Source organism: Molothrus aeneus, chromosome 2 (genome assembly GCF_037042795.1).
Source record: "Molothrus aeneus isolate 106 chromosome 2, BPBGC_Maene_1.0, whole genome shotgun sequence".
NCBI classification, from domain to species: Eukaryota; Metazoa; Chordata; class Aves; order Passeriformes; family Icteridae; genus Molothrus; species Molothrus aeneus.
In genome coordinates, this window is record NC_089647.1 from 40,435,203 (window position 1) to 40,462,468 (window position 27,266).

General features: G+C 37.6%; 1 protein-coding gene across 3 annotated transcripts in view; it reads left to right on the forward strand.

Annotated features, from left to right (window-relative positions):
- YAP1 (Yes1 associated transcriptional regulator) overlaps nt 1-23,274 on the forward strand; it is an 88,766-nt gene extending 65,492 nt beyond the window's left edge. The window contains exons 5-9 of one of the 3 annotated variants that reach the window (XM_066544735.1): nt 4,819-5,000; nt 6,514-6,561; nt 13,649-13,779; nt 17,768-17,880; nt 18,485-23,274. In XM_066544735.1, the coding sequence (XP_066400832.1) occupies nt 4,819-5,000; nt 6,514-6,561; nt 13,649-13,779; nt 17,768-17,880; nt 18,485-18,723 (713 nt within the window). In that variant the 3' untranslated portion in view covers nt 18,724-23,274. Of the gene's footprint in view, nt 1-4,818; nt 5,013-6,513; nt 6,562-13,648; nt 13,780-17,767; nt 17,881-18,484 lie in introns of all 3 variants that reach the window. The other 2 variants (XM_066544737.1, XM_066544738.1) reach the window with 2 other exon arrangements.
- Nucleotides 23,275-27,266: the final 3,992 nt, after the last annotated feature.

A 27,266-nucleotide genomic window follows, 5' to 3' on the forward strand; every position in this document is an offset into this window, starting at 1 on the left:
TTTATTACTTCAGAGACTCTTTCAGATCCTACTGGTATTTTTTTTTTCTTCACTGCTCTTTTAAATGTAATCAAAGAGGACTTTTGCCTTTGTTGAAGTGTTGCAAACTAGCACCAGGTTAAAACCTGACTACAGCCAAAAATTATGCACAATATTTTCAAAATATCTAGTTTCAAAATGCAGCTGAAGGGGACAAGTTCTCTAGTTCCCCCAATGAAAACATTGATTCTTATTAGTAAGGACACTCAGCTATAGCGTGCTCTCATCCTGAGCTTTTTTTGTTGTTGTTTGTTCAGCTAAATAGTATCTCTGAATTGGCTGATTAAAATTGGGTTTAGCTTTGAAGGGTGGAATTATAAGTAGGAAAAAAACAACAACATTCAGCTGTGTCTCCTAATCACTAAGGGTGCAATCTCTGCATGTAATTCTGCATAGGAGAGAGGTGCTGTGTTATTGCAAACTGTCACTGCCCTGGGACTTGGGATTTTCAGCTGACAGAGGACTTGGGAGAGAAATTAGCCTTTTATGCTTGAGTTGTTGAAAATTTGTTGGCCTTTTCTCTCTAACACCAATGCCTGGTAATTGGTTCTCTCTCTTCGTCCTTTTTTTTTTGGGTTTTGGTTGTTTGGTTTTTTTCATGTATGTCAACAGCAGTCTAAACTTTTTTCAGGAATTGTCAGGTATTGTCCGGTATAGTACAGAAGAGGCATTTCTGCTGCTGACAGTAGAACATTTAATGTGTAGCATTTAAAGACCAGTAATTTTCTCAAAAACATATTGCAGCAATTGCAGTTGACTGTATTCTGCAGATTGTGAAGCCGTATTTTAGGACAAGATCTTTTTTATTGTCTTAAGTTGCCCATGTTTTTTAACTTGTTTGCCCCTCCTCCTCCCTCAAATCACCCTCTTCTAGAAACAAAGACTTGTTTGTTCCTGCTCTGCCTGTGAGGTCTTTGCATCCTCCGCTGTGTGGGTGCAGAGCCCCTTATTTAAATGCTTTCCATAGCCATGGAAGGTAAGGAACAAAATGTATTAGAAACTCATAAGTCCTAGCTAACAGATAAAATGAAGCTCTTCACCTTTGAATTTGAAGTACTTGATAAGAGCTGTGCATGTCAGGATCATTACAAATACATGAGGTATAGAAAAAATAAAATCTGCTATCTGAGATCACATTAATAAACATATTCTTTAGAGTGCAGATTTCTGCAGTTGTGTCCTGGTAAGTAATGGGGAATTGGGAATGTAAAAAGATAAAAAAGCTCACCAACAAAACAAGCAAGCAAAAGTACCTCAACCCAAATCAAAAACAAAAAGCTTTAAAACCCTCTGTTTTCTCCTGTCACTTGAAACAAGATGTGTTTCCCCCCCCCCCCCCCCACCTTTTCATTAAATACTGTGTTGGAAATTATAGATAATTACATTCTTCTTTGAGTTTCCCTTGAAGATAGCATGCTTGTGTAATCACCAAGGTGTATGAAAATCATTGATACTATTGTTGTGGTTTTTTCACTTGGATATGTTAAGTCAGTAAAATTCAGTTAGCAGCATCTTCTAATATCCTGACTTTTAGTTGAATTTCACAGCTAAAAAGAGTTCGCTCATATAAAAAATCTGAGGACAGTTTAAAATTTTATCAATTAGAAGTCTTTTGCACTTTCCCGAAATAATAAAATGTTCAGAAACATCCTTTCAATGATGTGTTAATAATAATAATAATATAGAAAATGGAATTTTAGATTCAGTTTCCAAATAATTACCAAATCATATAATTAAGTGATCCCCTAATATTTATTGATGAATTTTAAGTATGCACCAAAGTCTCAATATCTCACGATATTCCTGCTTTAGATATGCTTTTTCTTAGAAAAACTTTCAAAATGGACATTAGAAGACATTTGGGGGATCTAGGATGAGGGAATAAAATGGAAAACATCAGAGAAACATGATTTCTTTCTTAAAGTTGCAAAGTCAGTAGATGAGAAGAATGGGGCAAACAGTGGTCAGAGAGAACAGGAATAATACAAGCAGCTGTCAGAAATAAAAAGAGCAGAAAGTGGCATGAGCAGGAAATACAAAGCTGCCTCTTTGAGGAAAAGAGATACTTGTATGGTGCCTGCAGGAAAAACAAATTCATAACATGTTAAAGGAATGTTAGTGATACTGCACTGAAGTGTTTAACTAAGGTTAGACACTATTAAATTTTTATGAGGTTAGCCGTAACATGACTTGGCTGTGAACTGCATTGAGGTAGGACTCTGAAACCATGATTATATAACTGGGGACTAGACTATAAAGGGAGTGGTTTTAACCAAAAGAAAATTGATATTTTTCAGCTTTGGGTACTTAAATTCTACAAGCTAGTTTGCTTTTAACTTAAATGTGCTCATTTCAGGTGATTGTAATTTTTGAATTTTTCTCCCTTTTGACTTTACACTGTAATTGACCTTCCATCTTGTTTATTAGCAAGGTTTGGATCCTGGAACTTCTGAGAGGTAGCACAGACTTTGGATAGGGTTGCAGAATTAACTAACAGCAGGAGAATGCTGTTTTCTGTTGTCCCCTATTAACTTCATTTCTGCTTATTCTGTGAAAGAGAGTAAGATATACAGAGCAAAAGGCATGGTCCTGGTTCCAGATTTGAAAAGAGAGAAAGGAGGAGATCTATTCCCCACTCCAGCAATATCTTGTCTAGCTTATCTAAAGCTGCTAGATGGGCTGCCTTGCTTTTTGCGTTGTTTTCTCCAGCTTCAACTTTGCTTCTACTTTGATAAATGAAGGTTGAGTAATTGCTGTCAAGCTTCCAGCAGATATTGCCCAGTGGAGCTCCTGGTGCTTGTAGTTAAATGTTCACTGCCCACATCCTTACAGGACAGCTGTTGATGGTGTTAGGACTTTTGCTTAACAGTTTCTAGGTAGTGTCTTGGGCTATTCTTCCTGCCACTGGCCCAGAAACCACAGCATGCATGGCAAAGCTGGTTAATTGGCTTGCTCTGGTCACCTTCTGTCCTGAAGTTCAGTTCTGATGGTGAAGTGGTGCTGGATGTCTTGTAACATCAACTGCTTGATTTTAGGCTTTGATCCACAGGAATGTCGTTTTCCCACTGTTCTTTTTTCATGCTGCATCAGGATGAGACTTGTAGGTTGGAACTGAACTGCAGCCCTAGTTGTTTCTACTTGGTACTGGGATCCAGTTTGTATCCTACTTCACAGGTTCACTTACCTTACAGGAACTTCTATCATATTAGCAATTATATGTATGAAGCTCTTTAACTAGTAACTGCATGAAATACTGTTTAAAATTACTGTAAATTATTTTACAGCATTTTATGTTGGCTGGACTCATGAAAATATGACCCTTCTGCCCATTAGACTGAGTCTGTGCTGGACCAGTGGATTAGTTGAAAGGGTAGACTGCAGGGTTGGGTCTCTAATTGGTTTAGTATTATGTGATAAATATATGTTGGCTTTCTTGGAACAGAAGAACAGCACTACGTTACCTTAAATTGAACACTCAAAAGACAGTGGAGGCTGAAGGGCTTTTCAGTGAAAAGATTATACAGATTTTTTATGAGAGAATTCTCCTTTCTTATGGTAGTTAGAAATGTTAGTATTCCAGGAATCCTCTATATGATGAAAACATTAATTCAGACTAATTCTGCAGATTTTTTTTTCCCCACTTCACCCTGTCATCCTAAAAGAACCTCTCTCTTTTTTTCTTAGTTTCTGTAAACCATAATCCTCATTTCCAGAAAAAAAAAATCCCTGCCATTCTCCCATCATTGCTTCAGCAAATGCATTCTGCAGAATACTGAGTGTTAACAGATTCAGTCTGTTACAGGGAACACGATGGAGATGGAGAGCTAATTCCAAGCTGAAAGCCCCTGAAAATAGTGCCCTTGCAATACAGTTAGCTTTTCCCACCCTCTCTTTCACTCTGGCAACTCTAGTGCTCTGTTGACTTTAACCATATTGGTGTCATGTGAGGGAGAAATCAGGCCTCATGCGTCCCAGTTATGTATTATTTTATAAAATAAAATTGTCTTAGGCCTTGCTTTTATAGGGGAAGGGAGGATGGGTTCTCATTGTGCATTATCTTTCAAAGCTCCATTTTTAGTCTCCGCTCCCCAGGAAAAATGCAATGCATAATTCTGGGGGATAAAAGAAAATTAAGCACTAGCAAAATGTTTTCTATGTTGATGTCCATATTTATGGCTGTATAATTCATCTGTCATTTCTGTACCAACTGTAATTTTGCATATCAAGAAGCTCTAAATGAAGTCTCTAACACTAAAATAGTGATGTGACAAGGATGTGAATGCTGGTTGCATGACCTTGCACCACAACAGGTAGCCTTTAATTGTTTTTGGTAAAAGTGAAATGATCCATTTTGTCATTCTGTGTGTTCTCAAGTTAAATGTACCTGTGATTCCACATGAATAAAACAAGTTATTTACTATTTGTGTCTGTAGTGAGAATAGTTTATTAGAAGGAAGAGAGATTTTTCTAATTCAACTTGAAATATTTTTTACTACCACTTTTGAATTTTTCACCAGTTTGCCCATTAAACTGTTTTTAGAAGCTTTTAGAATAAGTACATGGTCTTAACCATGAGACTGTTGCGTTAATTTTGCACACATCAATTGCTCACGCATAAGCATATGTTTCACACTCTGAATATTAATGTAGCTGCATGTTTTGTACTGTCATGCCTTGTAATTTTGTATATTTTTTAATGTATACCTTTCATGAATACTACTTTCCTTGCATGTATTTGTTTGAATTTATTTTTAAATGTTTATTGTTTTGGTTCCTTAGCCATGAATCAGCGAATCAGCCAAAGTGCTCCAGTCAAACAGCCACCTCCTCTGGCTCCTCAGAGTCCCCAGGGTGGTGTGATGGGAGGGAGTAGCTCCAATCAGCAGCAACAGATGAGACTTCAGCAGCTACAGATGGAGAAAGAAAGGCTGAGACTGAAGCATCAAGAACTGCTTCGGCAGGTGAGGCCACAGGTTAGACACCTACTTCCACTATTTCTTTTGTATGTTATGTTTTGATTTTTCCAAGTTGTTGTTTCAGCGAGTCCTAGAGACCAGTGACCATACAAAAAGCTTTGAGATCTAAAAAGGTCTGAATTCATTCTCTTAATGATATCAGCTTGGTGGTGAAAGTGTTTGATTTTTTTAGACTGAAGAATTTTGCTTTCCTCCCTCATTCCTCCCTCTAACAAAACTCTTTAAGAGCAGGCTTCACAAACTATAAAGATGACAGTGTGGACTGTTGATATGATTGGATATTCCTCCTGATAATATATTTCTTATTCATTGAGTTCCAAGTCATGCAAAAAGTTATTTCCCACAATTACTTTAGTTCTCCCTTTAAAGTGGAGGAAAGTCTTCAGTTTTAGAACCTGTTGCAGTCTATAGGATTTTGAAGTATTTTCAAAGTTATCTTATATAAGATACATTGAGGAGATGCCTTGTTGCCAAAATCTTACCTGTTCAATAGTAGAGTGAGCATGAAATAATTGAATAACTTGTGCTGCATTTTGAACCTGTGGCTTTCTTATCCTGAAGAATTTCAAACTTCATAATAAGGCTGCAAACTATGCCTTTCAGTGTTTTCTACTATATGGATATGGCTGTAGCAAATATTAAAGTGTAGGGCTGGACTTTGCAATCTCTGGATTGGAATTTGGGCTTGATCTCCTTTTGACTCTAAGCCTTCTGCTTTGATTGTTCAATCTGAGTGTTTTAATAGTTACAACTATCTGTGCTAGATACTTAAGATATTTCTTTGGGTTTTTGACACTGGCAGAAAAAGCACTAATTTTTTCTTTGAGGTAAACCTTCTAAAATCTTTCCCTTTTCACTTTGGGTGATGGGTCTTGTATCAGAAGAGGATAACATCTTAATGTCTTCAAAGACAGCTTTTCTCTTTCTTCATCACCTGCAGTATTCTGTCCTGGAATCTGACTTCCGTTATCCCCTTTGTAGTCAAGGACTATTTTGTAGGAATCTTCAGCATCTCTTGGTGTAAGATGGGTCATCTTTACAGCCATTACTTTTTATAGTACTCTAGGTAAGAATACATTGCAAAGGTGGCATCAGGACTTTCTCTCTGCTTAAGCACCTGGGCTTCTGCTCTTTCTGCTTTGCAATTAATCCACAAACAGACATTTTACCCTGTGCTAGCATGCTTCTAGGTAGGCCTTCTAATTGTCTTCTTGCCTCAGTTGTCATTGAGAACCTGACTAACTTTGGAGCAGGTGACAACCGATTCTCTTCATGTTGGTCTCCTTAGTCGTTAAGCTTGTCTGTCAAATATGCATCCTTGGTAAATCTGTGAGTTTCGTTTCACTGTGTCATGATTTTCACAGTTCTTAACTCCCTTATCCTGTCTCATCTGGCCTGTCTTGGGGGCTTGATACTACAAGATGGTGTTTATAAGACAGCCTGCATAGGTAAACCGTGCAGCTAAAGTAATTTTTATCCATCTTATTTTTACTCTTAGGCATTGCGGAATATCAATCCCAGCACAGCAAATTCTCCAAAACATCAGGTAGGCTCTAAACTGATGTTTCAGCGTAATTAGAAAAATGAAAGCATTAAATTAGGCTAGCAGGGAACTTTTTGCTACATGAAAACATTCTAAAAAAGAAGAAAAAAAAAAACAACAAACAAAAAACCAGCCTCTGCCATGCACATTTTTGAATCACTTTTCTGGTCACAGCCCTAACACTGTTTTTAGGAGTGCTGCATTACCACAACTTTATATCAATATTTAAGAGCAAATGAGGAATTCATTGCACATTTTTTTACATTGAAATCAGCCTTCTTGTTTAGCATTCTTGAGGATACTGCTGTTCCAGTCCTGATGTCATCAAGATGTTTGTTTGAAGCAAACTATCTAAGGTAGTAGTTGGTGACTTTTAAGTACTGTTCATATGAATGTTCTTATCAGTTCATTAAAGCAGGTATGATCTTAGAGAAGGATATCTGTTATCAGTTAATGAAGAGTCACTTGAAATAGTTATGATTTTTAAGCATGCATAGTATAACAGAACTACTTAATAGATTAGATGAACAAAATAATTGCTATGCAGTATAGTTTTTCCATTTGGACGTTTAACTGGCTCTTGCACACATACATTTTCTGTATAGGAAACAACAATTATGAAAAGCTCAGACCAAAATAAAATTGTTCAAAATGTGAAGCATAATAAACAGCTTAATGTAGTCTTCTTTCAGTTGCTAAAGAAGTTGAACATAGAATGAATATCTGGAAGGGTGGATTTATGGATATATTCAGAGAACTTTATGTCTACTAATGTTTACAGTATTTTAATCTACTGATTCTTAGTACCAATATTTATATTAGCTTGTACTGTTCTTTGTTTTTTAAGAAAAACCTCTGTATGCACTAGGCAAGAAAAACAGAATAAATGAAAGTATCCTCTGTTTGGAAGCCATGAGTACTGATGTACTGTTGCATTCTGAAGAGTACCACAACCTTGTATGTTACTAGTTCTGAGATACAGAAACCTCAGACCTTAGTGCTGACACCCTGGAATAAATACTTTCTTGTTTGGCAATACCAGAGCCACTCTCAAACAGAAGCATTTTAATTGAGATGTAGTAATTTGATTAATTAACAAAGCATTAGCCACATAATGATCTTATCAATCAATATTAGATTCTATTCTGGAGGAGAAAAAAAAGTCCTCAAGAATAATGGGTATACAAGAGAATAAACAAAGGAGAACTACTCCACAGTAGTGGAGTAAAATACCTTATCTTCTGGCATAATTAGGTCATTCATAGGGGATGTTTTTCTTACAGAATGCCAAAAGTCTATTCTGTGTTTTCTTCTGTGTCTGAAGCCCTGTCATTGTTCACTCTTCCACTAATTTCTTCCTGTTGCCAACTCAAAAAAATACAGGAAATGGAGAAGTTTGTTATCAGTTTCATACTGTACTCTGCAAGATGCAGTTTTTGGAACTTCTTGAAATTATGGCTTTAAATCCTACAAAACAGCGAAAACTCAAAGGGACTGATAATACTGCTAATTCATTAAATGTATATGTACCGGTCACTCTGCTCTGTTTGGAGTGGAAACTGATGAAAGGAGTCATACAAAAATCAGGATTCTATTTATATTTAAACTTGCTTCCTACTGTACCTCCTGCCTGGGATCAGTTTTATTAGTCTGCACTTGCTAATGAGTCAAGGTGTGTGTGAGTGATCTGTTGGGTAGAAGAGTGGACAATCATGTCACCTTTAAAGTCCTGTAATACTAGACTATTCGTGTCACACCATCTAAATGTACTTTTTGTGTTTTCATATCACCTCAGTAAAGTAATGAATAGCCACAGGTGGAAGAAAGTGCTTAGAGAACTGCTTCAGGGTTCTGGTTCTCTAAATGCTTCTTGAGGCAAATGTAGTCTGTCTTCTCTGATGCTGCTGCTATTGATGTCCCAGTCTGTACATCTGATCAGATCACAGCTGACCTAGTTAATCTGAAAAATGTAAAGAAAGAATTAAAATTTATTTGTTCAACTTTTTCTTGCAGACAGGTCTTTATTTCTTTTTGAATAAAATTAATGAAGTTTGGAGGAATTACCTGCTTCCCTAATGATAAAGCTGTGCTTGGTGGCAGAGTAATTTTTTCTCTTGCCAACTTCTATATATTCTTTTAAGAAATAATAAAAATTAAATCTTCATATATCCAGTGCTCTTAATTCTGGGACAGCTAAGTCTATTTTAGAGAGGGATTGCCAAGGTCTTTTGTTTGTAAAGAAATTATGTTACACTGGCATTCTTGAAGCTTGCATCCAATGAAATCTCTTCTATAGATGGATTAAAACATCTGAGAAATGTTCCTTAACTTTTAACTGTATCTGAACTTTTCATGTCACACAATCACTAGGTTAGAAGGGACTGGTGGAGGTCATCTAGCCCAACATCCTGATCCTTCTTGACATTTATTCCCTATGTAGCCTGGATACAGTACCGTGGTTGTATTTAAATCTATGATCAGGTTTTTTTGGTACTGGGTAACCATAGTGTTCCTGCCAGGTTGTGGTTGCTCTGCCATGGAACTGCAGTATCCTGTGGTGACACTAACATTCCAAGTGTTGTGTATGGAAGCCTTACCTTCTGGAAAGAGCAAATAATTGCTCAGCTTAATTTTTTATAGAAAGCACTGTAAGAGACTCTTCTTGTTTGAATGAGGATGTATTTTACTGAAATTCTAAAAATGCCAAAGGTACCTGTAGCAAAAATTACAACTTTCAGACTTACTGTTTATCAGCAAGAACTGTTGATACATCCAGGATATTTAAAAACACCAAGCATCTGTTCAGTTACTTGTGCTTATCATCATCAGTTATTTGTGAAACCTTAAAAATGTCTGTCTTAATAAAGAGATTGCATGACTTGACTTTCACTCCATCCCCACTAGCTCTCTTTCCATTTTCCTGCAGTTAGCATCTGATTGTCAACAATTTCTAATGTAGAGCAGATGTCAATCAAGTTTTGTATATGTCACAAAATTGAACAGGAAGTTACATAACAGATTTCTTCCCTTACAGTGTGCTGTGGAAAGAAATAGAGGCAAATAATGTCGAGGTACTGATGGCATTATTCTTGGTTGTTGTGCAGATTATTTTCTTGTGCTGAGAATGGAAGATTTCTTATTTATTTGCTGCTAATATTAGAGTATTTGCTAATAAGATCAGCATACTACATATTTATGAGATAAGTTCCTCTGTATATGCTTGCTGATCCTGTATCTGCTGCTTGTTTCTAGCTTGTTTCTAAGCTTTACAGATCAACAAAATAATTGTATTGCTTGCTCATGTGTGTAGATCTTTATGGATAAATACTTTGTTTAAAAGTCTGTATAGTAAATCAGAACTGCATTCACTGGCTGTGCTGGTTGTTGTGACTGAAGCAGTGAATGGTCCATTTCCTGCTCAGCCCTCACAAATTGCCCAACTCCTCATTGCTGAGTTCATTTGTCTTCCATCAGTCCCCGTGTCTTCCCTGTTTCTTTTGTGTGCTGTAACTTTGTGGCCCTCACAAAAATGCAGGCACTTAATCTGAAGAAGCAACTTGTGCTGTAAGTCTGCCCGTAAGTGTTGTGGTCTTCTCTTTCCCCTAAAACTTCTGTCTCATCCCAGGAAAGCCTGTGGATCATTTGAAAGTCAGGTGATGGTTGGGGGCAGAAATGTTAAAATTGGCACTTTTAAAGTAAATTTGCAAAACCAATTATCAGGATATATCAAGGAAAATTGAGTAGCATATCATAGGTTTAATACAGTAAGAATATAAATGAGTTGCACAAGTCATCTGCCTTTCCTCAAAAGCCAGTGAAGATAAAAATGCTCTTAAAAGGGTAGTTATATAAAGTTAATTTGAACATGGTGTGAATGACCTGTAACTTAATGTAAAACTTAATCTGTCTGGAATTATGAAAAAAAAATGTGCATGAGGTCAGCCAGATAAATTACACAGTGCTGACCTTATTTTTAAAATTATTTAAGGAGATGACAGATCGTTTTGGTGTGTGTAATAACTAAAATTCAGCTTTTGTGCTAACAATAGGAATGATACTTTTTTTTCTTTTCCCAGAGGTACTTAAAACAAGTTTGACATACTTAAAAAATAGGATGCGATCAATTCATAGAAATCTAAGCCAGGATTTTGTCATAGTTTTATTTTTGCCTTCAGACTTTAAATAGTTCTAATAAAGCACATATTTCAAAGCATGAATTAAAAGCCTTGAGTTCACATTGCTCTGTTTTGGAGCTGGGAGAGACTTGGACACTCCCATACATTTTTTTAAGTATAGAAAACCTACAACGTTTTTTTATTGCAAAACAGGTTTATAATGAAGGAGAAATGAAAAGACTGTTCTTTAGCAACACAACTTCAGCTTCCATTTTTTATACCTTTTAGGAAAAATAGTCTTTAGGCCTTTAGGAAACTCTGCTTGTCTTACAAAATTATTAAAAATTGCCCTGTATTTGTTTCTCAATAGCTTGTCTTTTTTGGTAATTCCTTTCTCTTTCAGACTCCCAGAATGACATAAATTTATTACTTAGATGAGTAATAACATTCTTTTGAAGGGAAAGTGCTTCTGACTCCTGTAAAAGTAGCAGTAATGCTACTTATAAATAGTTAAAAATAGTTGCAGTTTTCCATTTTTTAGCGATGTTAAAACAAAGATAAAAGCAGTACTAATTTTAAAAATACTAGTTTCACTACGTAGTACATGCCAAAGAATAGGCAAAATATAATTCTCTCTCCTGATTTAATACATCTCTATAGTGGGCCTTTAGAGAAATGAGATTTTTTTTATTTTAGCTGGCTAGCGTCTTGAGCTACATTTATTTTTACCGTACTATTTGAGTTTATGTATTGATGAAACTTCAATCTACACTCTGAGGATTTAGAAAAATACAAAGGTAATTTCACTATTTTCTGAGTTTTTTGTGGCTTTGTACTGACTTTTTTTCTTATAGTAACAGAAGAAAAATTGTGGGTTTTTTTCTTTCCTGGTGTCAGTAGCTCTTGAAAAGGGGACATCTGGATTTCTTCTCTTCCTCACAACTATTGAATCAGGAGGCAGTTCCAGTTCCAGAAAGGCCACACAAAGGAGATAAAATGTCACTTTAGTTCATATACAGAAATGACTCCATGTAGACTTTGCCTTGTTACCACTCTTTGTGGCACTGGTGTGTGATGAAGCTGCTTCTGCACTCTGCTGGCACTTTTGGCTCCTCCTCTTCATCCAAATCAGGGACTGCAGCCCAAGGAAATAAAGATGTAATATACAGATCAAACCAAGAGGGAAGGGGAAAAGGACACAGCACATGGGTGAGCAGTTCTTGAGCTGTCTCTGGGATAGCTGGTCTAAGACCTTCTGCCTTCTTCAGATCAGTGTTCGGGAAATTCCAGGAAAGAACGCTTCTTTCTTTCTTTTTTAGATATGGATGAGTCTACCTGTATATCAGGTAACTTCTCACTGATACATGGCTGCAAACTTAGTTGTGAAGTAAGAGGTCATTATGTAGGCTTTACATTTGGTTTTATTACATAACCAGTTGAAAATCATGTGGATAAGCCTTTAGAAATTATTAAAAGATGTTTAATGTCCTGTGATCTGAAAATGGGGATGGAGCATTATTACTGTTTGTTAGAACAGTGGCCAGATAAGTGGTGATGAGCAGAGGACTAGGTTTACTTGAAGTAGTAATTGGGTGTGGTGAACACAGAAACCAATGGTATGCTTGTACACTTTCTGCAGAGATCTAATTAGCTGTAGTGAGAAAATTTTCTAGTGCAAGACATAAAGCCTAAAAGAATATGTAGAATAGTAATCCACAGGAATAAGAGTGAAGCATATGAAGATTAGAAAAGAAAAAAAAAACCTGTCAGCAGGGAAGCTTCAATACACAGTCTGCTGGAAATAAAATGAAATAATCTTAAATTTCTTAGAAAGAAATCACTTGGAAAAAGAATTGGGGCAAAGTTAATTTTATATACTAAGAGACTACAGTATAGTAGTCCTTAAGCTTATCATTGAAAATGGATGAAGATCTCATTTTAAAAGTGAGAAATATTAAGTATTGTCAAGATTGACAGAATTGGTTTTGCCTGAGATTATCTTCCCAGGCACAGCCTGGAAATCACATACTACCAGCAATGGTGACAGGATAGTCAATAGATTTATCAGTCTCTGCAATAACAAAGCTCAGTCTTGGTGGGACATTGATGATGTTTGAATAGAGTTGCTTGAAGAAAATGACTGTATTTTCACATGTGTAACTCGTGGATTACTTGTTAAAAAAGGGGAGAGGGGTCACTGGAAATTACATCAAACGTTGCTTATTTCCATCTGCCCTTAATGTGATGTATTTTATGTTAACGCTTTCATCAATTAGTAATTACAAGCTTAATGAATGGTTTGATTCAAGCTGGTGAACATTCAGATGGGTAAAAATTATATGCAATTAGGTTTGTAGCTTCAGAAGTGCAGTGTCTAGGCCTTACTAAGAAATTACTCCGAATTTGAGGAGCTTTGGAATTTACATAGGGAACTAATCACTGATTTGATCAGTCAGAAATTTCAAGTGCATGCCTCAAACCGGAAGAATGAATGGAAACTTTTAGGGAAAGACTTGAAAGTTTGCTGACTGAAACAAGAAAGGTACAAAGGAAGCTAGGAACTAAATCAGAATTTAAAAGAAATCTGGATAAAATGCTATTTAGCAGAGCTATACAGGTTATATTAGGGCTCAGATAGTATTAACAATTCTTGTCTTGGTTTAAGTATAAACTTAGCAGAAAGATACTGAAGTGAACTAGAAAATCTTTGTGTAAGCATACAGATATTTATATTCATAAATACATGTACAGTGCAATCTCTGTAATGGTGATCATGGCTGCTGGAACTTGCATTTTCATTGAAGCCAGTACAGATTCTTGCTTTGTCCTCAGAAACTTGAGTTTCATTTCATTTAACTCTTGTAACTGGAAGCAGTAAAAGCATCAATTATTTAAAATGTCATGTGTTTATGTATCCAGAAAGTGCATTCAAATGCCTAACACGATCTCTCTTTCTCCCTCTCCTGCTGTTCTAGGAATTGGCTCTCCGTAGCCAGCTTCCAACAATGGAACAAGACGGTGGATCTCAAAACCCTGTGTCATCTCCTGGAATGTCTCAGGAACTGAGAACAATGACTACAAATAGTTCTGATCCCTTTCTTAACAGGTTTGTAGAAATAGTTACTAGAGGAAAGAAATTTGATTTAAAATTCTGTTTGGTACATGTAATAGTTTATTTTGAACATCTGTCCGTGCCAAGAGCCACAGCTGTAAATGAATCTTTCCTTAAATGGCAAGTCTAGTAAACGCTGAAGATTAAAAGCTGTCTCCTGTGGGAGGAAGTAGTCTGTTCAGACTTGTAGGAAGGTTTTTATTCAAAGTCATAACATGTTTGCCTCTGCATAATCTGTTGACTAACAGTCATTTCGAATTACTGACTCAATTTGTGAATAGCTCACTGTGAGATCAAATGAACTGTGAGGCACATTTAGGATTACAGCTTGAGGTTCATTTTAAGGTTTCTCCATTCACCCCTCCCTTCCACTTCAGGTATTTAGCAGTATTTTTACTCTGCTAATGTTAGGTCTACAAATAGTGGCATGTTTCATTTTAAATGCTGTATTATTTTGAAGTGGGTATTTTCATTCAAGATTTAGAATCTTACAATATAGACTAGTCTTTCATAAAACTTTTTCCTAAATCCCTCTGACTTGAAGTGTTTATTTTGTTGGAAATACTGTTCAAATTTCAGCTTGCAAATGCTTTCCACCAAACATTACAACTTTAGAGACACTGCTGCAGCTTGAGATAAGTGATATCTGTATTTTGGGTAATCCCTTTGGGAAGATTTATCTCCTACACAGACAATTATGATTAGAAAACTTGATGTTTTTTGGAGGGATAATCCTACATGGAATTCATCCTGTAGGGTGTTCTTGGGTGAGCCTTGACTGTGCTGGCTTTGTCTTATGAAATAAAAGAGACAAGACAATTTAAACCTGACTTGCTCTTGTATGGGAAGCCTCTGTAGATAGGGGATGGTATCAATGTGGTGTAGTAAAATTCTAGCTTGAACTGCTGGAACGCTGTGCCATCGTACATCATACAGGTCCTCACATCTTCAAAACCTGTCTTCTGACCTGAAGGAAGTGCATCTTTAGGTTTCAAATGGCCATGGCAGTGGACTGATGCAGTTTATCCATTGTGAGTCTACACACATAAAATATAAAGTGATGGATCTTTGCCATTAACTAGAAACAGAGAACAAAGCTAGAAAAAGGGCAAATATGCATTCTGTAATTTTATGGCAGATTGATATTTACTGCAAAGTGCAAAAAGATACTGCTTGCCTGATTGCATATATGTTTGGGTTTAGTTTTTTTTTTTTTTTTAATGTAGCCCTTACCCCATACAAAATACTGCAAATCTGTATTTGGCTTGAGTTGATTATCTTAATTTGTGTTTTGGTCCGAAAATTTGTCCCCTTCTAGGCAGGTGTATGTGTGGCACCGCACTTAATTCTGCCATATGGGTGTGGGAAAGGGATTTTTAAGAAAGGAGATATTTCTGTGAATATGCATTGCTGTCTCAGGAAGCAGTCCAGTAGTTTCGGACTATAACCTAAAGGTCTTGTTGATACTCCTTAACTTAAAGTTCAGACTTTAAGAAATGCTCCTTTCTATCTTTACAGGGTGTATATAAAGTTCCTCATGAGACAGTACTAAATTTAGGCCCCGGAGTTATCTATTCAGAGTTTAGGTTGTTTGATATTTTCTGCTGCCTATATAATAGAAGCATTAAAAAATCTCAGAGAATCACTACATTGGAGCAATTTGAGATAATGCTCAGTAGTGGTTTAAAATGCATAATCAAATCTGCCTGCTGTCTTCAGTACTTACCATCATTATGGTATATTGGATTTTTTTTTTAATTTGATATTCATCAATGCAGACTTCATTAGACTATTTCACCTTTTGATTTGCCACACTTGTTTATGTATTTTTGTCGATTAGATTTATACTGGTAGTGATGGTAGTTCTCTGTTTAACTCCTAAATTGGTATTTCTTCTTTTGTATTCACATATTTTAACAATGATTATTTGAAGAAGAATCCACTCTATTTTGGGTAATGCTGTTTAGTTGCATGTGGTAATTTTGGGTGGTGTGACTACTAAATGAACAAATCCATGCTGAAGAAAGGAAATGTGTATTAAGGAGCAATTTGAAGAGAAGTGCTGGATATTCCAAGTGTGAGACCAACAGCCAAAAAGCCTTCTTCACTGGAGTGATTTAGTTCAGCATAGGCTCAGTTCTGTTTTTAGTATTTTGTCCCATAAAGTAAACCAGATTTTTGTTCACAGGAGTTCTAAATTGTTTAAGTTTAATTACTAGGATTGTATCGAATGTTTGGTGATTCTGTTCTTAAATCAGTCTAAAAAAAGAGAAGTATTTATGATTTATCTATAAAGAAATGTTAGGTTCCTTTCTTGTTGCCTTCATGGAATCAAATATATATATATTTATATACATAGCTGCTGAAGGCATTCTTCTGGCATCTGATGTTGAATAGCTGTTCATAATTTTTTTTGGTCTTCATACCTGACAAAAAGGCATATACTATATACTTCACAAGTACATCATGAGGAGGATTAGTATGTCTTCAAATGATAATTTGAACAGTAAATCAAGTTGATGTTCATTGAGGATGCCAGATGGAAAATCGGTAAGGATTCTCAGTGAATCTCGGAATACATAACCTGAAGAAATACAGATTTTGAAAATATTTTGTGAATACTGAATATTAGAGGATGCAGGGGGAGGGAGGTAACGATGACCTTCAACAACTGCTTATGCAGGCCACAGCTCCTGCCAGCAAAGCTGCTCCAGCATGGGCTCCTCTCACCATGGGGCTGCAGGTGCTGTCAGCCCGCTCCAGCACAGACTTGCAATGGGGTCACAGCCTCCTTCAGGCATCTCCCTGCTCTGGCATGGATCCTCCACGGGCTGCAGGTGGATCTCTGCTCCCCCTGGCATCTCCACAGGCTGCAGGGGCATAGCCGCTTCACCATGGTCTGTCCACCAAGGGCTGCAGGGGAATCTCTGCTCTGGTGCCTGGAGCACCTCCTGCCCCTCCTTCTGCCCCAACCCTGGGGTCTGCAGGCTGTTCCCCTTACATATTCTCACTCTTCTCTCCCATCTGCTGTTCAGCATTTTTCCCCTCTTCTTAAATATGTTATGACAAAGGTACCACCATTGTCACTGATGGGCTCAGCTTTGGGCAGCTGGACCACTTTGGAGACACCTGGAAGCAGCTGGCTGACATGGAATCAGCTCCTCCTGCTGTGTCACACAGTGATCCCTGCAGACCCCTGCTGCCAAAACCAGGCTATATAATCTCAACACAGTGGCCTGCTTCCCCTCCCCTTCCCACATTTTCCACTGTGGCTCTCTTGCTCTTGCTTGCTGCGCTGGCAAGTAAGAAAGTGAAGGCATGTAAGGCCCCATGCCATCAGTTTGGTTAACTGTTCTGTCAGCAAGATCATTCTGAGCAGGGTTTGTTTATAGGATGGCTTCTGTACCAGGGTTTGATTTATATTTGGGTGCTCTCTTGCCTTGACATGTGTGACTGAACAAGCAATAATGCAGCAGTGGGAAGCAATTGAAGAATTGCTAAAGGAGTTCGAACTATTTATAACAGCAGTGACCTAAAAATACACTTCAGTGGTTGATTAAACATGGGAACATTACTTAGAAGTATTTTTTATCCTTATGGAAACATAAAAGGGTGCACCATAATTCCTATTATTTTTATAATCATTATGGATTGTCTGATATGCTTTGAAAGGTTTTAGCTGGGTGGGTGTGAAAAGACTAAAATTATGCACAACACAAGTAGGCCATTTCTTAAAGCTGCTTACATATGTTCTCATTAAGTTTAATTGAATGTAAATAATACAGTTTTAATTGGAAAAGGTCTGCATAAAATAAAACCCAGGTGTCTCATGCAAACAAATGCTTCAATTTTTTATTAGAATAGGGGATTTCTCATGGTAGCAATGTTTTCAAAGCCCATAAATTAGTTGAAAACAAGCATCTATTTTATTCTTTTTCAGTGCTCTACCCTCACTTTTTTTCCTCCTTATCTTCTGTTACAGTGGAACATATCACTCCAGAGATGAAAGCACAGATAGTGGACTTAGCATGAGCAGTTACAGTGTACCCAGAACCCCAGATGACTTCCTGAACAGTGTTGATGAAATGGATACAGGTCTGGTTTGTGTACATTTTTAATGCATGTTTTCCAAATACACTTGTATCCATTTGCAATGAAAGCAAGCAGTTCTGAAAAGCTCTGATATTTTTGCATTGTTTTTTCCTATTTCCCCTATTTCTCTGATAGAAACATTAGATTTAGGAAAAAATATATTTGTAATCAAGTGTATTGGGAGGATGGGGAAATTGCTTGTAAGTAGTATCACTCCTGTTTTTATAAGGAATTTAAGTGTGTTTGCTTTTTGAAGTAATGTCGTTCAGGGCTAAGAATAGTACCTCATCCAGAGTTGTTAATACTACTCCAAAACTATATTTGACTCAGTATTGTCTTTTTCCTTCAAGTGTCAAAATTGAATTGTGCTAAATGCCATCAAAGATCTGTAAGATTTGGGTCAGTAGGTGCAAGTTGGAAACAAAGGCATGTTCTTTGTACATCTGCATGCAGCCAAGTTATCTTTGGGGTTTTGTGATGGATTTCTATGAGTCACACTGCTTGTATGATGCAAGAGGTACATGATTAACCTTTAACCAGTTGTCCTGATAAATTGTAGGCTTGGTACTTCCAGTATACTTAATATCCATCTTTGTGTTATAACTAGGTGACAGTATCGGCCAAAGTAACATACCATCCCATCAGAACCGTTTCCCAGACTACCTTGAAGCCATTCCAGGGACAAATGTGGACCTTGGGACACTGGAAGGAGATGGAATGAATATAGAAGGAGAAGAACTGATGCCAAGTCTGCAAGAGGCTTTGAGCTCTGACATCCTTAATGACATGGAATCTGTCTTGGCAGCCACCAAGCTAGATAAAGAGAGTTTTCTTACTTGGTTATAGGGGCCTCAGGGAGACTGAATTCTAAATCTGTGAAGGATCTAAGGAGATTAGGACATCTGTATCTGAAGTTCAGAACAAGCCAGTGTGATGCACTTTGGCTTGTGTTCAGAAAAAGTAAATGAACAAATACTCAGCAAGTTTGTTTGGGTTTGCTCTTCCTTGTCCATCGCTGCTGTTATATATTGCTGACTTTTTTTCACAGTTGACTCTGAAGAACAGACATCTTCTTGATCTTTTTCTATTGCTGTTGCAACTACTGTTGGAGGGGGGTGGGGAGGGATGATGAGCCTATTTTGGATGACGAATGCCATTCCTTTTGTCCTAGTGTGCGCTTGCGTATCATTTTATCTAAGTACTCTGATTTGAGAGTTAATTTCTGCATGTCACTGCTTGTAGTTTGCTCAGCTAGTTGTCTTCTGCTGCCTGTGGCAAGTGGTAAAACATGACATACTGGGGTGACAAGCCAAAAATGATGTATCTGGTCAAAAGAAGTCAATACTGATTTGGAGATAAGACGTAAAGGAGGGCTGAAGAGACTGTTTGGCATTAAGTGTTCCTACTAGTAGCTCTTGCATTAGCCACAAAGTGCTCTTGTTTGTATTTTATGTTATAGTAAATCATGAGTCATTTTACATAGAAACATATATGAACTTTGATTGTTGCCACATACTCTAGCCTAACTTCCATTTTTCAAAAATACTTTGATTATTTTTGTTAGTTGGTTTAACTGTAGCTGTAGGATGGGAAGTAATTATAGGTGTTCTGGGTGGTTTTTTTAATAGTGAAATCTAAGGGGTTTTTTTTCTGATTTCACACAGTCTTATTTAATTCTAAATTGTCTGCTTTTTTTTTATACTTAAACCATGCCTATTGTAGCCTGATAAGCTAGTGAGTACATAAACCAGTATGTTTTGCCTGTAACTTTTTTATTTTTTAAAGGCTAGCTTTGAATGTAATCATTAGATTTCATGACCAGTGGCTTATTTTTCATGTGTATTTGTGAGACGTTGAATTAGAATCTGATTACAGCAATGTAAAAGTTAAGAGTCTTTTGTCATGTGTACAAATTTTAAGTGCAGGTTAAAGTAGCAGAACCATTTTAAAATTACATCTAATCTCGCTTCTGGTTTTCAGTTTTGATCTCTGAGTGAGTTCAGATTTTAAAATCCTTAATGGGGAAAAAAATTATGAAAAGTTTCTCTTAAGTTAACAGGGACAAAAATTCTGAACTATTAATATCACTATGTGTTGCAATGAAAAGGCTAGAACACCAAAAAACTTCTCGATGAAAACTTCTAAGTGTAATAGTTGTCAAGTTCTGTTTGGTGAAAAATAAGCCCTGGACACTATATATAGAAGAATGTAAAGATATGTGTTAGATGGTGACATGAGCAGGTAATGAAGTGTATATTAGTAGTAGAGCTTAGCATGGGGTAGAGGTGAATATGAATCATTTTTATTTTAACAGGAAAAGATGTATCACTAAGTTGTCTGCAGGAGTTGACACAAGTTTCCAAAGAGTATTTTTAAATGAACAAAATGAGCGTGAATCAAACTTTCAATATAAGCTAAGAATTTTTGTGGGGCTTTTGGGTTTTTTTCTGATGAAAAATAGTGTCACCAGTTAACACCTCTATAATTAAGGGCCTGTCACCATTCTCAACAGTGAGCCTTTATTTTCAAGGGTGTATAACATGACTATAAAGATACTGTAAGTGTGAAACTTAGTTTTGGAAAAAAACTCTCAGTTAGCAGGGACTTCTCTGAGGAGAGATTTTTTTGGGGTTTACTGTTTTGCATTTTTTTTCAAGACACTGATTATTTTTTAAGCTAGGAACAAATCAGCAAAACAAATAAAAAACCCCATGATATTACTATTGCAGTTTGGATTTCTTTTATGCTTCAGAAATAATTCTGGTTTAGGATGATGTAAAGAATGAAAACTCTTAACCAAATCCTATTTTAAAAACTGAAGCAGCAGAGGCAGAGATTTGAAATTTGCCACTAGAAATGTACATTTAATACTTTACATAAATGTATTAGTGTTTGAAAAACACAAAATTTTATGGCTTGTTATGGGATACAGGCAAGTTTTAATAATTTTTAAAACACATTCACAATTATATGTATTCTGCTACACCAATAATTCAGCGATTAATAGGCCACTTATATTGTGCAATGACACAGTAGCTCCTAAAGCAGTGTTATTGTGTCCAAGGTAGGGATTTTAGTAGCATTTTTTAAATTTCATTATGAATTCCTCTCTCTCCCTCCCTTCAGGAAAAGAAAAACACACTAAGTTTTCCTAACTTGAACAATCTGACATAAAACCACAACAGCAAGGAAATTCAGAGTTGATTTTATTTCAGCTGTCTTCCACAGTTGTATCCAGGTATCATAGCACATAGAGAATCACAGAATAAGCTGAGTTGGAAGGGACCCATCAGAATTATCAAGTCTAGCTCCTGCCCCTGCACCAGACAGAGGCAAGCTTCACACCACCTGCCTGAGAGTGCTGCCCAAACGCTTCTTGAACTCTGTCAGGCTGGTGCTGTCACCACTTCCCTGGGGAGCCTGTTCCAGTGCCCAACCACCCTCTGGGTGAAGAACCTTTTCCTGACATCCAACCTAAACCTCCCCTGACTCAGCCTCAGGCCAGTCCCTTGGGTCTGTCACTGGTCTTGAGAGTGAAGAGATCTTACTTGTCCCTCCTCTTCTCTCATGAGGAAGCTGCAGGCTGCAATGAGGTCTCCCCTTGTCTCCTCCAGGCTGAACACACCAAGTGACCTCAGCCATGAAGAGTGGCTTCCCCTCAAGGCCCTTCACCTTCCTTTGGACACTCTCCAGTAGTTTAATGTCTTTTTTATGCTGTGGCACCCAGAGCTGCCCCCAGCACTGGAGGTGAGGCTGCCCCAGAGCAGAGCAGAGCAGGACAATCCCCTCCCTTGCCCAGCTGGCCATGCTGTGCCTGATGCCCCCAGGACAGGGTTGGCCCTCCTGGCTGCCAGGGCACTGCTGGCTCATGTTCAGCTTGCCACAGACCAGGACCCCCAGGTCCCTCTCTGCAGCATCTCATTCCCCAGTCCTTGCACAGAACCAGATCTGATGCACTGAGTGCAAAGTCCTGACATGCTGTACCTCACGACAACAGAAATGAGTACAGAACAAATTGTTTTTCCTTGCTTTTGTGTGTTTGTCACAGCTTTAATATTTGAATGTTTTATTCTCATTGTAGAAACACTAAATGGCTTATACTGTATTTGGATAGCATGGCTTAGGGTAGATACTGACAAACTGGGAATCCTTGAACAGCTCTAACGTTAATTATGTTTTGTGATACTTATTTTAATTAAGACATTTCCGTTCTCTCACTTATTAGGAAACATACCATAGAGATGCTGTACTGTTGGCAATCAATATTAATTCGGATTTTTTTTTTTAATTCTACAAATGCATTGTTTGATGAAGTGGTTAAAATTGTTTGAAATGCAAAAGTGTTTTTGGTAGTATTTTATACTGATGTATATATTGAAACAGAAATCATTGTAATAATTGTAATAGCTGTTAGTTTTAAATACACTATATGCAGACAGATGGAGCTGTACAGAGCTGTACTGTTAACACCCGGCTAGGGCTGCTGCTTGGGAACAGGTTGCAGTGTCAGTGAACCATATGGATCAAATATTGTACCATTCAGTGTTGGCGCTCACCAATGCAAAAGGAGAAGAGACAATTTCAACATGATTAACACTACATGGTAAATTAGTACTACAGTGACCTTTTCACTTACAAGCATGTTTTTTATACAAATTAGCAGGTGTGCTTGTATAAAACAATTTGTGTTCTGTATCATGGAAAAAGTACTCTCCACATTTAGAATCACAGAATCATGTTGTATGTTAGAGAATTATGTCCAAAATTATATATATTACTTAACAATGTTATTTTTAGATATGAGCATGACTGTAAGCTAGGTACTTAAGTACATTCTGTTACATTATTTTTCTTTATGTAATACTTTTTCAGTTGTTTTATTTGGTATAAATATATACTTTGTGCTTAAACATCTTTGTTCATTTTTAACATTCAATAGTATGTAAAGATGTGATTTCCTTCAGTAAGATAGATGCATTGAATTGTTGGAATGCCTACTGTAGTGCGTCTGTTCTTGTCCCCCTTGTCATTGCTTTTGTAGTTGTAAACTCCAGTTCTGCAAATACGGTGTGCAAGCTCGCCTGAGAGACAAATGAGTTCCACTGGCTTCAGTAAAGGCTTAACATTAAAGTGTACATGTCTGTGTGCTTGCAGGAATGAAGAGACAGTGACTCTGGTGAGCATCATGCAGCTTGTGTAAAACAATACTTTAATTGCAAATGGCACTGTAGTGAGACCTGGTAACAGAACATCTGGGTATCTACTAGAAGAAAGCATCCACTTTTTGCAGATAATGCTTGCCATGTTCGGATGGCAGATACATTTTTGGCTAACTCTTAAGTTTATGCATTAATTTGTGGCAGACTATCAATAAAGACACACTATTTTCATTTCCAAGTTTTGACTTATGAATTGTGAAATATGTAATGATATACCTTGAAAGTGCCTGAAGATTTAAGTTTAAAATATCTTGACAGGTTTCATTAATTTTGACCTTCTGTATAACAGTCTGAAAGATGGGATTTTTTTAAATGTAGTGCAATTTGGAAAGGCCAAAGTCATACGCTGTTTGCATTTTAGCAGTCCCAGAGTTGTTATGGCTCAGCACCAAATGCCCTAACCCTGTGGAATTCAGCAAATTTGTATGTTTTCTTGGTTAAGGGTACAGCCCTTGATGGATTTATCAGTTTGTCTTGTACTTCTGAGTTCATAGCCAGCTTTAGTCACCCAAATCCTTTAAATTTAAATGTAACATCACACCTTCCACCTGGGAGTAGGTGGCCAGTACCAGGGAATGATAAGGTACCAATTTTGTTTGCTGATATCACTCTCGTTTATAAGGTGGTGACATATTGCAGTAGTTGAAGTATGAGTGACCTTCTGAGGTAGCCCTAAATAGACTGTATTACTGCAAAACAGGATATTTGGTCCAGGTATTACAGGCTCACTTTGCAATTCTCTTTGAAATATTTTCAACACTTAGTTAAAAATAAAAAGTATTTGTTTCAGTAAGCCAGAAATAATAGGCTTCCAAGGAAGCAAGTGCCAGTTATCAGCCAAAGAAAGCATTTTTCATATTGGATCATCAACAGAATAAGGCTATGATCTGTATAGCACCTCCTGTTTTGGAGGTTCATTCAGAGATAAACCAGGGCCACTGATTTTGTTTACAGTATCAGCATCCAGAGTGTATATGTTCCTTCTGAAGAGTAAAGGTGGGCTTCTTGATCTTTGTTGTCACCACTTCTTAATGCTAACAGGGCTTATCTGTTAGCATTAAGAAGTGGTTATCTGTTAGCACCCTCTAAACTTAGATGTCATCAAGATAGGAAGATGTCGATACAGGATGAGAGATCTTGGTTGCCATGAAATGGTGAATCCAGCTCTTAAACTGAAAAATCAAATTGTCTTTAGAACAGAGGGTAGAGCTTTGTACCAGCTACCATACCCAGTGCTGAATGCCTCTTAAATAAAACAGCCAATATGTTCTTCTCCAGGCACTGAGGGAGCATGTTGAGTGAGAAACACATAAATACTGACACATCTGACAAAGCTGCCTAACAGATTTTGTGGAAAACTCGTGGTTTTTACTTCTCCAGACATACTCTGTCTTTAATGCAGAGGTTGTAACAGTGAATGCTATAGATCTAGGCTGTCACAGACTGGTTTTATTTTCTTTATGTGGAAATACAGTTGGTCACTCTAATGATAGAATTTTCTATATTAAATTGTCTCCACTTAGAATATGAGAGGCAAAGTGGTTTTATGGGATTTTCCTGTCTATTAGCAAGTGTGATTGGGTCGGGAGGGGGTTGTTTGGTTTAGGTTTCTTTTTAAGGGGAGCGATCAGGAGCAGCCCAAGAGGCTTCTTTTTCACTGTTCTCCAACACCAAACTAAGCTCCATATAAATGCTACATTCAATCTCACCTGAAATGCTCTTTCTCCTCCTCTCATACATGTCGATTCTGAGCTGCTCTAGTGTGTCCTAAATTATTTATTGTATTTACCATCTGTGAGTTCTGCTTTCCTAACACCTATCGACTGGACTGTAATACTAAGTGCAGTTTGTCCCCAGGGAGAGCAGAGTTCTGAAATCCAGCTGCCATCATGTTTGAAGTCTGTAATATAGCACAGAATTACAGTCCGACTCCAAACGTGATGCTGCCCAACTTCTGGTACAGGATGGTTATGGGCAAGCGTGATTTTTTTGAAGCATGGTGGATTCCTCTTCTTTTTTGAGGTTGGAAAAGTTTGGCTGTGTCATTGCTTTGACTTCTGCAGCCAGCTGTCCTAGCAGGAGCAGGGACAACAGTCCTCCTGGGTAGGAGTACTCCTACCCAGCATTTAACCTGATGTTAGCCATGATGGGTTTTTTAAGCTGAGTAATTCAGTCTTTCACAGTTTCATTGTTAGGTATGCAATACAATTGTCTCAGCTCTCTTGACTGACAAGGGGCCATTTTCAGGCTTTGCCCAGCGATGTAACCCTTTCATACCCATCATCTGCTGTTGAAGTGTGACCCAGAGACCTTGGAGAGGTTCAGCTGCAATCCTGGACTGTCAGAGTCTACAGTGGAAACGAGGTAACTGGTTGTATTTGTATTTGACAAAATCCCAAACCCACAGTGCTAAAAAATTGTGTGACTTAGGTGGTGATATCTCACAGTAAATGGCAGTAACTGTGAGGTACCTTCTGGTTTAGCCAGGGGTTCAGCCTGAAAGTGGTTTTCAGTGGCTGTGTAGTCCAAGAAGTTGCTGGCAAAAGCAAAGCCTGTGGGGCAGCATGGCTCTTGCCATACAGGTGAGATTCAGTCTGTGGTTGGGAAAAGTGCTACAGAAGGTGACAGGTGCTGGGCTGATTAAAGCCCCCCTATCAATGCAGCCTGTACCTGCCACCCCCTTCATCCCTGCCTGCAGGTGATTCAAGCAACTGCTCTAGAGCACTAGGATTTAGATTTGTATTTGCCAGTGTGTGAAACTGTGACTTCCTTTATTTTTCAAATATTTGTATTTCACTTAAAACATGGCTCTCCTTTTAAAGGTCTTTGTTCCTGTGAACAGCCTTTCAGGATCTGGTCATCTTTCTGTGGATATAGATTTTTCTAATTAATACTAATGTTATAATTCCTATAAGAAATAGAAATTTCTCTTTGCAGCTTAGTGGCAAGAATGCTAGAAAATCTTTCACCCAAACAGTAGTATCTGCATCCAAGTTCTTCTCATCCATATGCAAGCAATGGTTTGGAAACCAAGCTGGTTTTACATGAAGATCCATGACTGCAGTAAGGCTCAGGTTCCTCACAACTGTCATCTCTGCTGGTGAAATTTGCCATTGCAATATGTGGATTTTACTTTATCATCACCTTGAAAAGAAAGTAATGGAGCCTGGTGAGGTTCATGAAAAAAGGAAGGAAGCAGGCATGTACTGCTGCAGCATGAGGGCTGTGTTTCTGACCTCCTTTTGGAAATGTCTCACTTTGAAGACATCTGGTGGTCTTGGCGCTTCACATTTGCTTGCATTTTATTTTCAATGTCACTAACATCTAACAGATGACCACATTATTGAAGTGATTGCACTGGCGACATCTGAAACAAGGTAAAGATGTTTTTTAAAATGTAGTCAGGTACACTCTACCTGGGTACACACTGCCCTGGATAAAGACAGTTCCCTCCTTGTAATGGCACATCTGACTTCCTGCTGAGCCTTTGGGTGAGGCATTTTGCCATTTCCCAGGAAAGCTGTGTGCATGGTTTTACTTGTGTCCTGGGAGCACTGAAATGTTAATGTTTGCAAAATGCTTTGAGGGTTAAGCATTAAGTGCTTCCTATTAATTCATTCTCAAGCTGTGCTATTCTGGGGCTTCTACTCAGTGACATCACCACATATGAATATAATCTTTGCAATAAGGTATGCATCTGATTCTACAAGTTTAAACTCACAAATGTATTATAGGAAGGTCATACATTCATGCATATCAAATGATGCTTTCTACTGGCATGTGAACACTCAATAGGAAGGGTGAACTGACTCCAGTTAGCCCTCCTATGCTGCTCACCAGTTAGCTTCAATTCCCTTCTGTTTGGTAGAAAAAGAGTGCAGTCACCACTGACACATTAACGTACACCAGTTCTTCCTTTCCTGAAAACTTTTGTGCCTAAGTCCTTAAGCTTTTAGTTATTTTTTAGGTTGAGCTTTCTTGTTGCTTCTGGGAAGCCAGAGTGACCCTTTAGGTGTGGAAGTACATTGAATGATCACGAATGTAAGGGGGGGAAGTCTTGCATCATTATACATATATACAGGCATAGAGTATTGTTACATGTGTGTGTATCTATATATAGATATTCTATATATAAGCACTAATTTCCTGCCTAAAGACAACTCAGTTTCT